Below are 16347 nucleotides of genomic sequence, written 5' to 3'. Positions count from 1 at the left end.
TGGAGCGGTGACCACCTGAAGGCAGCGGATGTCCGACCACACTAGCTAAAGACAGCAACACCAAGCTTTTTCTTGATTCCTCTAACTTATCCCCTGTTTCATTCTTATCCTTTCTCCACTTATCTGTGTCTCCAGCAAGATGCTCTTAGACTCAGCTCCCACCGTCTCCATCACACACACATGCTTAACCTTCTACTTCTCCTTAACAGAGGCCATTCTGGTGTTATACCACGTAGATGGTTGAAAGTTCCCTTCTCTTCCATGATAAGCTGATTGCCTTTCTTGGCCTTCAAACAGAATTGCAGAAGAACACAACAGAAGAGTTCGGCCACAAATCTGGAAACTCCCGCGCATGAATATAAGTTTGATTTCAAATCATAAGCAGTGAATTGGTAAGTGGCTGTCGCGTGTAGAAGTAGGACTAGAAGAACTAGGGTTTAACATTTGGAGATTAAAGTTTGTCAGTAGAGGCAGATTGTTTAATATACATAATATCTACTCAATTAGAATGGCACTCAGTAGAGCGCATACCTCCGCCAAGGCCCAACAAACCTCTTTGGTACTCACTCATAGAAACCAGCCACCTGCTTATCAGAAGCAGTAAACATAATTAGAAACAATACCCATTCTCACACACACACACACACCGGGAGCTATTTCTCGTTCGGTGTCTGCCCAAGGACATGTTGACATGTAGAATGCAGGGTCCTGGGGTTAAATCACTGACCCTGTGATTAGTGAACAACCACCCTACCTCCCGAGGCACAGTCCACCCTAAAATGTGTCGTATAACAACCAAAACTGCTCCCGTGATCATGTAGGACCCCAACACTTGAAATGAGGCAAAGGCGGAGAAAAATGTTTTCAGTGCCTTTAAAAAAAATACCCAGATTAACAGCATAGCACAGTTCGCCTTAGTTTCCTGCTGAGATTTGTTCATGGCCCGTCACTCATTCACCCACATCTGAAGAGAACCTTATTCAACCTTCACGCAGGCCGTCCATACTTGCCGGCGGTTCCAGCGCCCATTTAGCGTCATGACTTTCTTTTCTGTCCGACGGACGGCATCCGCAAAAGGCGAGAGCTCTGACACGAAAAAAAGTTCAGCCTCCTATAATCCGCTTTGCCTTTGTGAAGTGAGTGACTTTGAAACTCACTATTGCAATTACCACCACCCCCTAACTCACCGGAAATAGACAGAGAGAATACGCTCTCTCTATTTCACCATCCCCCTCTCCTCAAATCTCTCCCGTTTGTTTGGGGAATTGTCTCTCTTTTTTTTTGTTCTTAATTTATCTTTCATTATACTCTATTGGTTTTTCTCATTTGGAGCCTGGCGTGCACAAACGCACGAGGAAATTAAAACTTTTTGGTTTGTGACAGAGATTAGCGTCAAGTGGAGGTCAAACATAATAGCTTTCATTTAACAAGAAAATAGATATGATTATACCGCACTTATTCTCTGTTCAACTTTTGTCCTCAATCTAAGCGCCGCTGCTCCGACAGCTTTGCCCTCATTACACGGCAACAAAGGGGCCCAGGCTGCCGGTTCACACTGCCGCTCCTCGCTATTTGTCATCCTATATTTAACATCAGAATGGGCTTCTGAAGCCAGAAAAAGACAGACTGGAATATTTCATTGGTGCTATTTACCCCTCCTCCCTGTTTGCCTGTAATATTTATAGTGTGCATCAACAAAGGCTTCAGTTGGCGTTGATGAATATTCAACATGTACTAGAAGATTAGGCAGGACTACAGATAATTTAGTATTTGCATCTTAACTCTGCTGCATTATTGGTCCGTCACCATCTGTAGATACCATAATCTACCTCGGATTACAGGCGAAACATCTACTTCAGACAGATAAAATAAATAAATAAATAAATAAATAAAAATCTACATGGCTGTAGTAAAAATGAATGAGTGGATTACCTAGTGTGTGTTGACATGACAGAGGAGACAGTGAAGGACGATGCAGATGATCTTTTTGTTTGTAATTCAAAATACTGAGTGTATTAAGGTCATGTTCGCCCATTACAACATGTTTTGGGAAAGTCATAACAAGTGTTCATTTTGTGATCAGATTAAGCCGTTAAAATGCTTTAATCACTCAGCTCTGGTGGCGCTGACGGAGACAATGATGCTGCCTACATGGTAAGCCCACTGGCTCATAAACTTGCTGGCCGACCGGAAAGCTCCAAATAAGATATCAGTTTGTAAAAAAGGTCTACAGCAACGAAAATCTGAGCCTGTCAAACTAGTCGTGTGTCGTCTGGTTAAAAACATCTAATGAAATCATCAAAGAACCAGAGCTTCTCCCAGTGGAGACGCACCAAAACTGATTATGCGCATAATCGACCTCGTATCTACCAAACAGTACACATTCCATCGTCATCAGCCGTTAATGGAAGTGTACAGCTCTTCAGTTATGGGCAAGTTCAGCAGGGTCTAAAAGTCTGAGACCACTAGACAAGGCAGTATTTTGCATCTGTTTTCAATGTAATACCACAGTATTATATATTAATATAACCGATGATGATATCAATTTAACAGTTTGGTTGAAAATGTTCATGAATTATAGAACATCTTAGTGTTTGGTTTGTCCCCCTTTTGCTTTAATGACAGCATGCACTTGAGCAGTTTGTGTAACACCTGCGTGTTAGCCCAGCATGATCTGACAATGTTCCTCTCAGCGTCTTGCGATGTCACAGAATCTCTGTCTTTCTCGGTCTTCAAGTGAACCCATAAATGTTGAGTAGAATGCTGCAGGGATGAGTCCCAAAACACAGAAATAAGCTAGCAGTTTTTACACTTCTGGTTCCCTCGTCTCAAAGTCAATGTGTTCTTAGGCTTCCTGTCTGAAATACATTCTGTGGCTAACACAAGCTTAGGAGATTTTAACGTTTTGACCTGTGACATAAATTCTGCGGTTAATACCCCACATGTGAATTTTAAAACATTTATTTGTCTTGTGGTTACTAAGAGTTGAATAAATACAGACGGACTTCAGTTGCAAACAAATCTTGCCAACTTGATAATTTGCAGATCAATTTATAATAAAGTGTGTAGAGTAGAGTTTAGTGGCGGTGGCGTTGAAGTTGTGCAACTATAGATGTAGTTGGTTTGAAGCCAAAAGTTAGCCTTTTACCTCTGGTAATTGCATTTTAAAAAGTCATGACAGTGGTTTTCATGTGTATCATCCTTATGAAAACGTATAAATATCATGGACTTGTGTTTGCCACAGAGCTTATATCCTGCAGTAATCAAAAATCTATTTAAAAAACCCAAAGGAACCAGTGCTGTGCTAACTTTTGGGTAAGCCTACAAAAGTATGTTCCCTGCAGCACTCTAAGGGGTTGAGGTCAGTGGACCGTGGATGAAAGGTCGTGACAGTCAGGACTCCTTAGTCTTCTTTGGTCTTCAGTAGTTGTGTCAAAGTTCTGAGGTGTGTTTGGGCTCATTATCCTGCTGCCCTTTTAATCCTTCTCCGCAAAGATCAAATCAGAGGGTGGAGCATGTCTCTGAAGAGTGGAGTGGTGCTTCTCCTCGGTCAGAGTGGAGTCAATTCTGTGCAGGTGTCAAAGTCCAGAGGAAGCAAATCAGCCCCTGACTTTAATCTTCCAGCACCATGTTTCACTGTGGCTTTGAAACGCTGTTCGTCTCCTTATATACACTGTCATCCTGAGGCTTCCGCAGGCTTTTTTATTCCTCAGAGATGAGAATATACGGACTCACAAGCTGACATCCCTCCCCCGCAGATCATCACAAAGGTCCTTTTAACTCGCGGAAGAGGCAACATCAGGCTTATCCAGGACCACATAAAAGGCTAAGTGTTGTAAATTTGTTACATTAGAGAGATATGTGATTACAGCAGAACTGACCTGAGGAGTGCGCCTCCTCCAGGCTACCTTGTGCTGATTGGACTCTTTGTGTTCTTCACTGATCAAATTCTGTATGTTATATGAATTTACTCTTCTATCTCTTGGGGGGAAATAAGGTTGATGTATTGATCTTCTGATGGTGTGGTCACTTTGGCTCTGCCTGATTGTGCTTTAAATACAACTGATCCAGGTTCTGTAAAGCATTTTAGAGTTCCATACACTGACACCCCCCCCCAATCCACCAGGCCCATCACAGCCCCAATACAGCCACGCTATGGTCGCCTGAGCTGATCGCAGCCGTGCCGAACAATTCTCGTGTTTTTTGTTTTTTTTCACTCTACACTTGATAGCAGCTGCGTCAATCTGCACAGAGCAGATCGAGCCAGACAGGAAGTCAGACAGCAGAGCAGCATAGTGTAGCATCCAGTGCCGACTCAGATTGACAGCCCAAGACAGTTGGATATGTTAACAATAAACACACTTAAACCATACAAATAACCATTTAACCATGTGGCCTACTCAACCACAGCAGGGGCCCAAACATCAAGGAGAAACAAGGACATAAACACAATCTGCACAGGGCAACAACATCAGCCAGGCACGATGCTGATACTGCTTACATGTTGATATTTCAATATAAGTCATACTTTCAGATTTTGCACTCCTCTTTGCAGAATATAGAATGCACAACCTACACATGAATATGACTGCACACATCCCAAACCACTAGAACTGCCATAAACAATCACAATGCATGGAAATGTATGAGCCTGTGCACTTTTATGTATATATATATATATATATATATATATATATATATATATATATATATATATATATATATATATATATATATATATATATATATATATATATATACACAAATTGGAACCTGCAAATGAATGTAGGAAGGACCAAAGTAAATGCACAAGTATGTCAAAAGTGTACTGACAGTAAACGCACTGACTTTCTCCCACTGCAAGCAACTTGTGTGATGATGTTTCACCCGTTTCTAAGAACGATTTTTTGGAAACTGGAAAAAAAAAAAAGAATAATAATTGAATGCGACCTGAGGGACACTGTCATAAAAAACTAAATCAAACACAGCTTCTCATCAACTGATAACGCCTCAGCTGTGGAGAATACCTTTAATCATCTCACCTTCAGTCCGACCCTTTAAGATATCCATCAGAACAAACGCACACAAGACCTCCGTTTTCACCATTTTTCAGTTTATTGTTGGCATATTGGTGTGTTTGTGTGAGAAAGTAATGCATGTATACTGGATCCCACTGCACTGTGTACAACACCTTTAGCATTTGGCCACGTTTTTTTTTTTTTTGCTCTGTTTCTTCATGAATGGATCCTTAAAGTTTTGGTTACAATGACACAGAATTACCATGGATTTCAATCTAAATTGTTACCTCCTTTTTATTTATAGACATGATCTCTATCAATATCCAAAAGTGGAAAAAAAAAAATAAAAAATGAGATAATGTCAAATAATGAGAACTTGAGTTTTACATCCGCTAAGGCTGTTCTGTCTCTCTGTACGTCTCCCCGCTGGGAAAAACAAAAAGTCTTTTTCAGGGGCACTTAAACGAGAGTCAAACCTCTGAATCAGAATGTGGAACCCAGCAAACAAAAAGCACTCCTTCAGAACAAGTAGATAGATAGATTTATATATAGAGTTTTATATTCAGCTTGAAACTTTTTAAAAGAGTACAGTAAACACTTCTCACACATGATAGAAACTACTTGATGTCTCAGAATCAGGAAAATGTGGGCCAAACCGAGCCCACGATAAGGTGAACAAACCAAACTCAAAGCGAAAAAAGAGCCGAAAGTGAAAAGAATAACAAAAGAAAAAAACAATAATAAAAAAATATTCTGCCCACAATCTTTTCTTACAAAGTTTGAAGTAGATCGCAAGATCGTAATAGACACCTGACCACACGAACAGAATAGAAAAATCTAAAACAGTGGTATTGCATTTTGAAATGCACAAAGATTCTCCTGTACAATTTTGGCGCCTCTCAGCGAGTACAAACGCCTAAAGGGCTCAGTGGCGGTTTCTCTCGGTGGCTCTAGTTTTTCCGATTTCGTCTTTCAATACACATAATAGTCCTCGTCTGGTTTTATTTTCCTTAAAGACGTATACATCAGTGCTGTAAACAGGCACACACAGATTGGAAAAGGACAGAGAGATCTGTGTCCAGTTTTATCTCTCTCCGTCATCAGTGTCCTTCCTCCTCCTCTGTTAGTTTCTCAGTCCTGCTGAGACAATGGAGTCCTTTTTGTAAGGCTATCCCTCTACCTGCCTGCACCCATCCGTCCTAACCCCCTCCCCCGTGTCCACTCCTACTCCCGAGTGTGGGGTGCCTCCAAAGCCCGGCAGTGCTCCAAGATTTCCAGAAAGGATGGAACTCCTAGTTCCCAAAAGTGGGGGGGGGGGTCATCCTTATTCTGTGTGTAGTCAAGTGTGTTTTCATTTTTTATTCTTTTGTTGGGTGAGGAGGGACGAGGGCAGGGAGGGAAATAAAAGTTGAAAACTTGATGCTTTTTTTTTTTATAGCCTTGGTCATCGAGGAGGGATTGTGCAAAGTCACGCGGTCTCCGGAATGTCCACGCGAAAGGAGCTAGCAAAGCCCTTTCCTCGCTGCAAGAAGCAGAGTGAGAAAAAAAAAACAAAAAGAAAAAAGTCTGGTTAGTTGTGTGTGTCTGTTTAAGCATGGCGGAGCGGGGTGAGGGGGTGTCAAGTTTGGGTGAGAGAGATGACGAGGAAAGAGAAGAAAAAAAAAACAGTGTGTAAATGGCCTCATTCACACAGAACTGCAGGGTTCACATGCACAACGAGGGGTAGGAAGTCTCACAACTCAGCTGGGCCATTTCAATTCACTGTTGTGAAATGGCTCATGGATAATATGATGGTGTGTGTGTGTGTGTATGTGTGTGTGTGTGTGTGTGTGTGTGTGTGTGTGTGTGTGTGTGTGTGTGAGAGAGCGTTGGAGGGGTGGGCTGGTGAATGTTACACGGCCAATTTATTTAGGGCAACAAACAAAAGAGGAAGGCTAGAGTCTAACCTCTCATCCAGCCCCCTCCCCGTCTCTGTCTCCTGCCTCCACGTCTGAGTGTGATGACTATAATCAGGGGGCTCTAGCCATCAGCCCCCCCCCCCTCCCTCTGCACCACACCCTGACCTGACCTCGGGCCCAGGCCTGCACCCCCTGGGACAAAAGAGCCTCTGTGTATCACTGGCTCATTTGATCAGATTAGCGAGCTCCAGCCTCTCGGTGCCATCTCCCTATCCCTTCCTCCACTCCACTCCTCTTTGCCTCTCGTCTTTCCTCTTCCCCACCCAGCCCTCTCTCTCTCTCTCTCTCTGACTGTTGTTCCCTCTTTGCCAATTTCCACCTCCTCGCTGCCGCCCCCATGCTCATTAGCATAAGGGCCACAGTGATCTACTTTGCGAGAGGAATGAGTGGCGGTGTTCGTGGGAACCGCAGTGATATCAGGAGCCCTCCGCTTTCGAGTGCTGCATCACGAGCACATAATAAGCACATCCATGGTAACTAATAGAAGCAGCGCAGCAAACACAGGGTGCTTCACGCCAAAGGCTGACAGGCGTAAAGTGGAAAACACAGAAATGATAATAATTTAAAACCTTTGTCGTGGTTGCTGCTTGATGTTTGGTTGCATGCCAAGTTTACGAGGTCGACATGATTCACATTTTCAAAAACAGATTTGTTATTCAAATTTGAAATGGCAACGTGAAAGAATAAATAAATGATCTAATAATAATAATAATGATAACTGCAGCTGCACGGAACTCCAATGTTTTCATATTTTTTATAAATATATATTTGAAATTATTTTTAGCTTTAAGTTATTCAACTGTTACCAAACAACAAAATGCTTTTTAAACCTTGCAGCAAGCCCCTTTAATCCTCACTGCCTTGGAACCTTATTCAGCAATTGTTTTTTTGTAATGTTCATAAACCTTTACAGTTTAAAAATGAAGCTTTTTATTGTTAACAGTCAAATGACTTCACTAAAATGTAATTAACTACAGATGTACCATTTAATAGTGATGCCATTATAAAGTGTTACCTATCATTTCACAGCCTGTTATTGAATTATTCCATGTTTATTTTTTCTATTTGATGATTCCTCACCGTACACTGCAGCCTTACACTTCGTATGTTGTCAAGTGAATGTTCTGTTTTTATAAAACTGTTCACAGCCGCCTTGTGACGGCACTTTTCATGATTGCATTAGTTTACACGTTCTCCTCTCTTAAACTGACTGAGATGATTTCGAGATACGGTTCTAATTAAGTAACATCACCTCATATCCGAACTGTAAAACTTGACTAAATTTCATTGTTTTCACTGTTTTAAACGCTTGTTCTTTGCTCTGCATAAATAGCATTATTGCTGTAATCCCAGCTAACCCTGGACGATGGACAGATATTTGGAAGACATTTTTTTTAACGTTTAAAGCGGAGTGCTGTGTTCCGACCACCAAGTGACGAACCCACAGAGCCTTTCAAGTTGATTATAATCCTGTATGTCTTTGTCATAGACGGCATTATAGATGCAAAATGGCAGAGGGAAAACACTACCACTGGATTAACTGTTAAATCCTCTTATTCTCAGAAATAACAGACATGAAAGCAATAACTAGGTAAGATGTTTGAAATACTTAATAAATTCTTTCTTGAGGTTTTTTTTTTTTTTTTTTTTTTGCGACTGAAAATACACCTGTCCACTCCAGCGGCTGCCATGCACCAAAGTACTCTTCCACTTGAGATTTTGCCTTACTTTGTGTCTGTCTAATTCAAAATATTTATTTAATACTTCAATTAGGCAGCAACATAAAATAGTCTTTAGATTCTATCTAAATATAGACTTAAGAGGCTGAGCATATTTGTTGCATAACACCCACTGAAGTAAACAGATCTACTGCATATTGAGTCACAGCTAAAATAAAAATATATACATATATAATCTCAATAAAAGTATTTCTAGCATCTTATTTAGTTGGAAATTTTCGTTTTTGGCTCTCTGGTTTACTGAGAATATTAGTATTTATCAATGACTGCACTGTACCTTCACAGAACTCCTTCAGAAAAACAGGTAAATACCTATTTGCATGATTTTTCACTTGTTTAAGAGTAAAAATGAACATTAAAAACTGATGACTTTTTGACCGAATTATTCTTGCATGAAAGCGTTAATAAAATCTCGGAGCGAACCTGATGATTATTCTCTGTGAGAACGCCACAGTGTGCTAGAGGACAGTCTTTTATGAAGAAATTATAATGTGAGCAATTGGTTGCTTCGATATAGCTTTTTGATCCAGAATGTTAAAAAAAAAAACAGCAAATGAATAAAACATTAATTAAATGGAAGAAAAAAAAATCCTGCTGTTCCTAACAGCATGCTGTGGTTTTAAATGACGGCACTAAGGAAGCAGCGGTGCTCTGACAGTTTGATAATTCCAGCTAGCTGTGTCGGATGATGAGAGAGGGGGCCTCTTCAGGCACTGCTTGACAAAATTATAATTAAGCATTATCACCAAATTGCAGTGATTGAGGATGTATCTCTTTGTGGCCCTTGAATGAGAGTTTAGAAACAGTAATTCCTTGGGAAATGTGCCTTTTTCCCATTTTTTTCTCTCCTCAATTATCAAAAAAGTATTTTATTTTTTTTTTATATATATCCGCGCTCCAACGCAGTGACATCCACCGAATGAGAATGAGCTGTCAAGCACACGGCCTGCTATTTTCCTTCTCCACGGGTTGAAAACAGCCATTTTCAGTGTCTCTTATATTACATCAGCAATTTTTTCCATAATGTGACAGAACCTTAATACTAACATCTCCACCCACACCAGAGCAACATTATAGATCACAATTGCTTTTGGCGTGTGTAATTTGGAAAGGCCCATAGGCCAATTACTGCTGGAGGTTTGTGTGTGTGTGTGTGTGTGTGTGTGTGTGTGTGTGTGTGTGTGTGTGTGTACATGAGTGGGTGGGTGTTTGTGTATGCGTGTGCGTGTATGAGCACACACTCTTCACAGTCGGAGATAATGGAGATGCTTGAGAAAGAGGGAAGAGTTAGTTAAACACTCTGACAAGAGCGCCGGCAGAACAGAGGTCAGACCTGAATTTCACACTTCCTTCCGCCAGCCAGTCCAGGGAGAAAATTTAATTTCAGATGTCTTTTCTTTTCTTTTTTTTTTTCTTCATCTAATTCGATCAGCAGATCAGAGAGCAGGACGGCCACAATACTCACTTAAATAGGCTGGTTTATAAGGTGCTCTGGAGCTAGGCAGAAATGCTTCCAACTCTTTCCTCTCTAGGGAGCCCTGGTGATGGCTGAGGTGATGATGTTTGAGAAGGTGGTGGTGGTGGTGGTGGAGGTGTTGGGGACTGAGAGGCGTCTCTTTGCCAAAGGTGGAGAATGACTGATTAGCCGTTTGCTCGGGGCTTTCAAATACCTCTGTGTCCGGTACTGAGTCCATGCCGGGCACGTGGAGGTTGCTGCGGTAGTCTGGGCCCTGGCGCCCGTCGGAGGGCACGAAGCTGGGCATCCAGCAGCGATCAGAATGGCCCAGGGCCTTGCACTCCTCCGTGCAGTTAGAGAACAGATCGGCCCCTGTGCATGACAGAAGCATAGGGAGGGAGGAGAAGTACATGAGAAAGGCGTTTAAGTCTTTAGCGCTGGAAACACGATACCTGAGCATATTCAAACACAAATAACTCCGTCCGACGCATTTACCCAAGACTTTTACAATATGTATTTATGCAACCTATGCTTTGATTCTCCATGTCGGGGCTTTCTGTTTCGCCATCATTAAGATCAAAGCCAACTGCACAATGGATAGAGAAACCCGGCTGCTAACACACACACACACACACACACACACACACACACACAAAAAGAACTGAGGAAAAAAAGACTCATGGGAGTCTTGGTTCTGCTTTGTAAAGTCTGTGGAAAAATAGGATTTAATAATGTGCAGTATCTACCCAGTGTTGAGGCATTCACCTGACTACTTTCATACACTGCTTCTTCATAGTTTTTACTCCACTACATTTATTTAACAACCACAGCTGCTGATTACTTCTACATTGCACATTTTCCCTTACAATCCATATCCCAGCCCTCCACTGTTTCGCTGTTGACCAACAATCAAATGCTGTATGGCCCACGCATTGAACCCTTTGAACTGCGCAACAGAAAGCTGAAATCTGTACAACCTAAGCTAAAAAATTATATTATGTAAGTCAATAAACATGAATACATCTAAAAGGTTCCTAACACTCGTCAGAGCATTTGATGTAGGTACACATTTTAGCTTTTGAGATTTGTTCACTTTCATGAGTAAAAAAAACGTGTTTTGGTGGTCTCATCAACAATAGAAACATTTCCCAAGTGCCTACACTGGTATTTCTGCTTACTGTGGTGTTATTTCTAGGAGAGTCTTCAAATGCTCAACATGCTCACAAAACTACAGAATGCGCTCAAATCAAAACGACCCACTCCGACTGTTCCTCTCAGCCGCTGAGACTGACAACTACCAGCCCGTTTCTCTGCTCCCCCTGCTTCCATCACCCACCGGCACCGCTGCGTGTCATGTAACACACTGTTGTCGTCACGCGTGTACAACATGATGCACTGGAAGACAAAAGCTAAACTTACTGCTGCAAAAAAAAACAATATGTAAGGATGCTCAGCTATAAAGGTTATTGTTTTAGATTGATTTGAATTCCTCTGCGAGTTAATCACTATTTTGTACATCATACTGGATTAAGCCGGATCTTGTAAACAACAATCTCCTGCAGCCTGTCGAGGGCCGCCTCAGGTTTTATAGGGTTAAGGAAGTATAAAGCTTTATAAACATCTGTTTACAGAATAACTACACAATCTTTATCAACCATTTACAAAGTATTATATACTTTAAAGTCAAATAACTATTACTTAAAGTTAACTAACTATAAACTTATCATGTATTCATGATGGTTTAAAGTATGAGTGAGATTGGTTATTAGGAAGGCACACAGTGAATGTACAGTACCTACACATTATATTCAGAGTTCAAGATATCCAGGCTCTTATGCAAGACCAAAAAAAAAAAGAGTGTCAATCAAAAACAGACTTGTGGGACCAGTTCCCTGCAAGGCACCTCAGACCACTGGCACTACATACATTATGCTTGTAATGCACTCCATTTCACAGGGGAAATGTTCAAGGCCATCACTTTATGTCTAGGTGGCAGACATAGCCACACCGACAAGACACACAGAGGCTCTGACACTAGCACAGAGAATGGTGAAGGCAGACAAAAGCAAAAACTCTGAAGAGCTTTTTTCGGGAAAGACGTTTTGTAGATAGAAGAAAAATAAAGTATTTTCTCAAGTGCTTTGCTAAAATACAGATGGGACATACTTGTACTTTGTTTGTATTTCCATTTGATTCCATTTTCAACTGGAACAAAGGGCATTATACAGTCCTTTCACTCTTACTATTCAAGGTACTGCACATATTTTTGAGAGTACATGAAATTTTGAGCTCAGGAATTTTACTTGTAAAGGAGCATTTTTATGTTGTGGCACTGATATTCTACTCTATTGATACTCTATTTTAAAACCGTTTCCAAAGTGAAAATAACAGTTTGGCAAAGCATTACATGTTTGTAAATGCAACTTATATTAAAACTACATCTGAAAGACTCATTCAGCATTTAAGACCTTTAAAGAAGAATAACTTCAGCCAATGGGTGAGATGCTGTGCAGCAGTTTCTTTTGTTCCTTGGGTGTTTTTTGAAGTGGCAGAATCTTCAAACCGAACGCTAGCAGATTGCTGCAATCAAACAAATTACAACTGACATAAGTTAATTTGCATTTAAAGCGGGCAGGTTTCTTGCACTTAGATTTAAGAAGCTGAAATTTTTGTTGAATAATGGAGTGACTGGCTGACTGAAGGATCCAGTTTTACAAAAGTTACAGCAGTCTATCTATCTAGAGTGAGTCCAAAGGTTAATCTGGCTCACAGTTGTCAGCACCTCTGAAGTCTTCACACTAAATTAACGTAACAATGCAAGATAATTAATGCCGTTTCAGGGGCGAAGCCACGTCAAAATGTTTGTGCCTGTCCCTGTTCTCAACGCTGATAAAGATGAGGGCATTAGAAAACAAACAAGAAATAGAATATAGATAGAATATAGATCTTATGAAGAGAAAATATTCCCTACAGACACAGGAGCAAAGCCAGGATTTTAAATATACTGAAGCCATCAAGCTGTAAAACTTTTTAATGAATGCGTTCAGACATATTTGTTTATTCACCCGTCAGTTTCTGTTCGTTTAATTTCCCAACATGTACATCTTAACTGATTGCTAAAATGTTCAGTTGTCAAGAAAATACACAGTGTTTGGCTTGCCAGACAAACTGCCTGTTGTCCAACACTATGACCTCAAATATATAAATCAGATGCAAAGCGTCAAAGGTCATTGGATGATGTCATTTACATGTAAGCTACATGCACGTATTAAAAAAAAGAGTTGACTGGTGAAATGTGTGTGTGTGTGTGTGTGTGTGTGTGTGTGTATGTGTGCGTGTGTTATAGGGAGGTGGGTGCAGTCTTTAAAGCCATTGCCAGCAAATTGCTGTGCTCTCTTTAGCTTGGGCATTAGATTAAGTGAACCACAAACTCAATGGTATTGGATTACCCAGCCTGCCTCTGTCCTGGGCCCTCACTCTCACCCCGTTTACTAAACCTTTTGTCCTCTGTGAAAGGCTGGTCACAGGTACAGCTGAAAACCAGTTTGAGCATGTTTGCTTTCATGTGGAGTAATCATTTGTGAGGCTTTGTAATGACAGCGTAATGACCTGGTGCAAAAATCACCTTTTGTCAGGGAGCAAAGCAGAACAGTTAGCAGGGCCGTTAGCTGTTCAGTGCAGCTATTTAGGCCGAGTGCAAGCCTTAAGCCAAATTGTGTTTTCATTGCCCCATATGTTTTTCGCAGTCGGGCCTAGATCCTGTGTATGCATGCATTTTGAAACCTAAATCCGCTTGTTTTGTATGTGTGTCTGAGTCGCTGTTTGGGGCTACAATCTGAACTGTCCAGCGAGGGCTATCTGCTGCTAATCCCTCTGAATACAGACTGATTAGGCTAAGACTGCTGCTGTCCCAGTAAGTAGAGTGTGAGCGTGCGTGTGTGTGTGTGTGCGTGCGTGCGTGTGTGTGTGCGTGCATTTTGTTGTGTGTCTGTAGCGGTCAGCAAAGGGGGAATTTGCTTTGTTACAAAGCGGATTAATTTGGCTTGCCATCACTAGCAGCTTGGAAAAGTGCCCAGTCTCCTAACGAGAGGGTTTCTTATTAAATATTAACCAACAAGCCATAAATACACCATCACATTATGTTTTAATACGGCCTCTTACACAGGAGGAAACAACTCACTGTACCACTTGACAGGGGGAGCAGCCACAATGCATGCTGGTTGCTGACATACTGTATCACTGCACCTTGGACATGCAGGGAGCGCTGCACTGTGCCGAGCAAAAAAAAATAAATAAATAAAAATAAAGTGGAAGGAGGGCACAGATTACAAAATGGATGCTGTGTTAATTCTCAAAATGGGAACAGGAAATGGGGCATTTAGAGTCTGTCAGCGAGATAAGACTCAAGCACACACTCGTATATATACATCCTCAGAGGGAGACAGAGGGACAGGGTGAGTAATTTCAGCCACAAAGCCAGATCAAGACATATTGATATTCCCTGTTATTTTGGCAACATTAGATGGCACATTAGGCAGTCTCCATGAATCAGAGGGAAACAAAAATGCTGCTATAAAACTGAACCCTTTGCACGAACACACACACAAACGCGGACTGAGCCGCGCTTAAAGTGTGAATAAAGGTTGTGGGTAATGCCCTTATCTCTCCACCGCGTTGCTCACCAACACATTTCCTCAGAGCAAACAGTGGGCCTGGCCCAGCTGCAGAGTACAGTATCTGTCCTCCTCTTCAACGCAGGATGAAAAAGAACTGTGTCAACATGTCTTGCACTAAGCCAAAAACAAGCAGAGAGGCCAGCGTGCAGACAGCGGGAGGGGAGGGTAATGCGATCTTGAAGAGCGCTGACCCTCGTTACTTCTGATGCCTCATCTTATCATTCTGCACGCCGCTCGCACAGGGCAAACGTAAAAGTCTCGATAATAACCTTCATTTGGTAATTGGTATGCAGAGGTCTGAAAAATGAATTACTGATCAGCGAGCTGTTACCACGGTGATAACGTGAACTGCAGGCGTAAGAAGGAATTCATCATGGCAGCGGGGAAAGATGGGAGTGGAGTTGAGTTGGGGGGGGGGGCGGAGGGATGGATAAAAAACTGGATAAGCGCCTCGACTTAATCTCCTCCAAGTGCGTGACATTGGCTATATTGATAATATGTACTTTACACATGTATCAGGACTGGAAGCTGGGTCCCTGAGGGGACCATCAAGGAAGAGAAGAGAAGTGGTCCTAAAAAGGTCCAGCAGCAGAAGAGGAGCAATGTGATTTAATTGGCAAGGAAATGTGGCCATCACAGAATGTACAGAATGACCTTTAACTCAGAGAGCAACAAAAAAAACCCAGCCGCTGAAAGTGGCACAAACATTTATGATGAAGTCCTCGTGGGGGCTAGCTAGGATCAAAAAATGGTTGAAAACAGCGCTCAGAAAATAAACCTATGACAGTTTGCATAACTGGTTAGTTATTTGAATCATCAGTTTCTGCTTTGTGAAGATTCTGTGATGTCTGCTTCTCATTTAATGAAACATTTTGTTAGTAGAGACTGTCTATCTCAGTGGGCTGATATCAGAGACTGATCATGGCCCCTGATAGATACATCATATCGGCACATATGTTGCCGTGCTGAATGAAAACTTCTTTTAATCGATGCTTGATTCCCAGTGAGGTTTATTGTTTCAGTGCACTGATCTCATTTTTGGACAGTAAAGTTTATTGATAAAATGTCAAATATCCTGCCTCCATTATATACCTATGATTGCCACATTTCATCAGAAATCTGTGTGTTTGTGTTTATAGTGCGTGTATATAAACTATAAAAGAATATTGAATGTCGTTACTCCCTAATAGCAATTTTGGCATCGGTACCAAAATCAGTCAGACTCTGACAGAAAGTGCAATTTTGAGCTATGTTGCTTAAACAGTTCAATAATAAGCTACTTGTACTTAGCACTTGTACTGAATGCCAATATTTTATACACTGTATGAAACACAGGAAAGCTGAATGTCATGTGAAGCACTGCCATGCGCAGAGTTAAAAATGTGCTCCACTTGGACCAGCTGCAACATTAAATTGACTAACATGCACCCATGTGATGCCTGCAGTGTTGTGTAATTTGTCACTAATAATTCAATTATAAATGCAGGATGGTCTCTGGAC

At 41.4% G+C, this 16347-nt stretch overlaps 1 protein-coding gene across 4 annotated transcripts in view; it reads right to left on the bottom strand.

The window, feature by feature from the left end:
* Positions 1-16347, bottom strand: part of pcdh10b (protocadherin 10b) — a 71836-nt gene that overhangs the window by 47102 nt on the left and 8387 nt on the right. The window contains exons 4-5 of one of the 4 annotated variants that reach the window (XM_037077959.1): positions 10181-10543; positions 5093-6540 (exon numbers count right to left, since the gene is read on the bottom strand). In XM_037077959.1, coding sequence (XP_036933854.1) covers positions 6521-6540; positions 10181-10543 — 383 coding nt within the window. In that variant the 3' untranslated portion in view covers positions 5093-6520. The other 3 variants (XM_037077960.1, XM_037077958.1, XM_037077957.1) reach the window with 3 other exon arrangements.

Source organism: Acanthopagrus latus, chromosome 18 (assembly GCF_904848185.1).
Source record: "Acanthopagrus latus isolate v.2019 chromosome 18, fAcaLat1.1, whole genome shotgun sequence".
Lineage (NCBI taxonomy): Eukaryota > Metazoa > Chordata > Actinopteri > Spariformes > Sparidae > Acanthopagrus > Acanthopagrus latus.
Note: the sequence above shows the minus strand (reverse complement) of the source record. Positions and strands in the feature narration are given on the sequence as shown.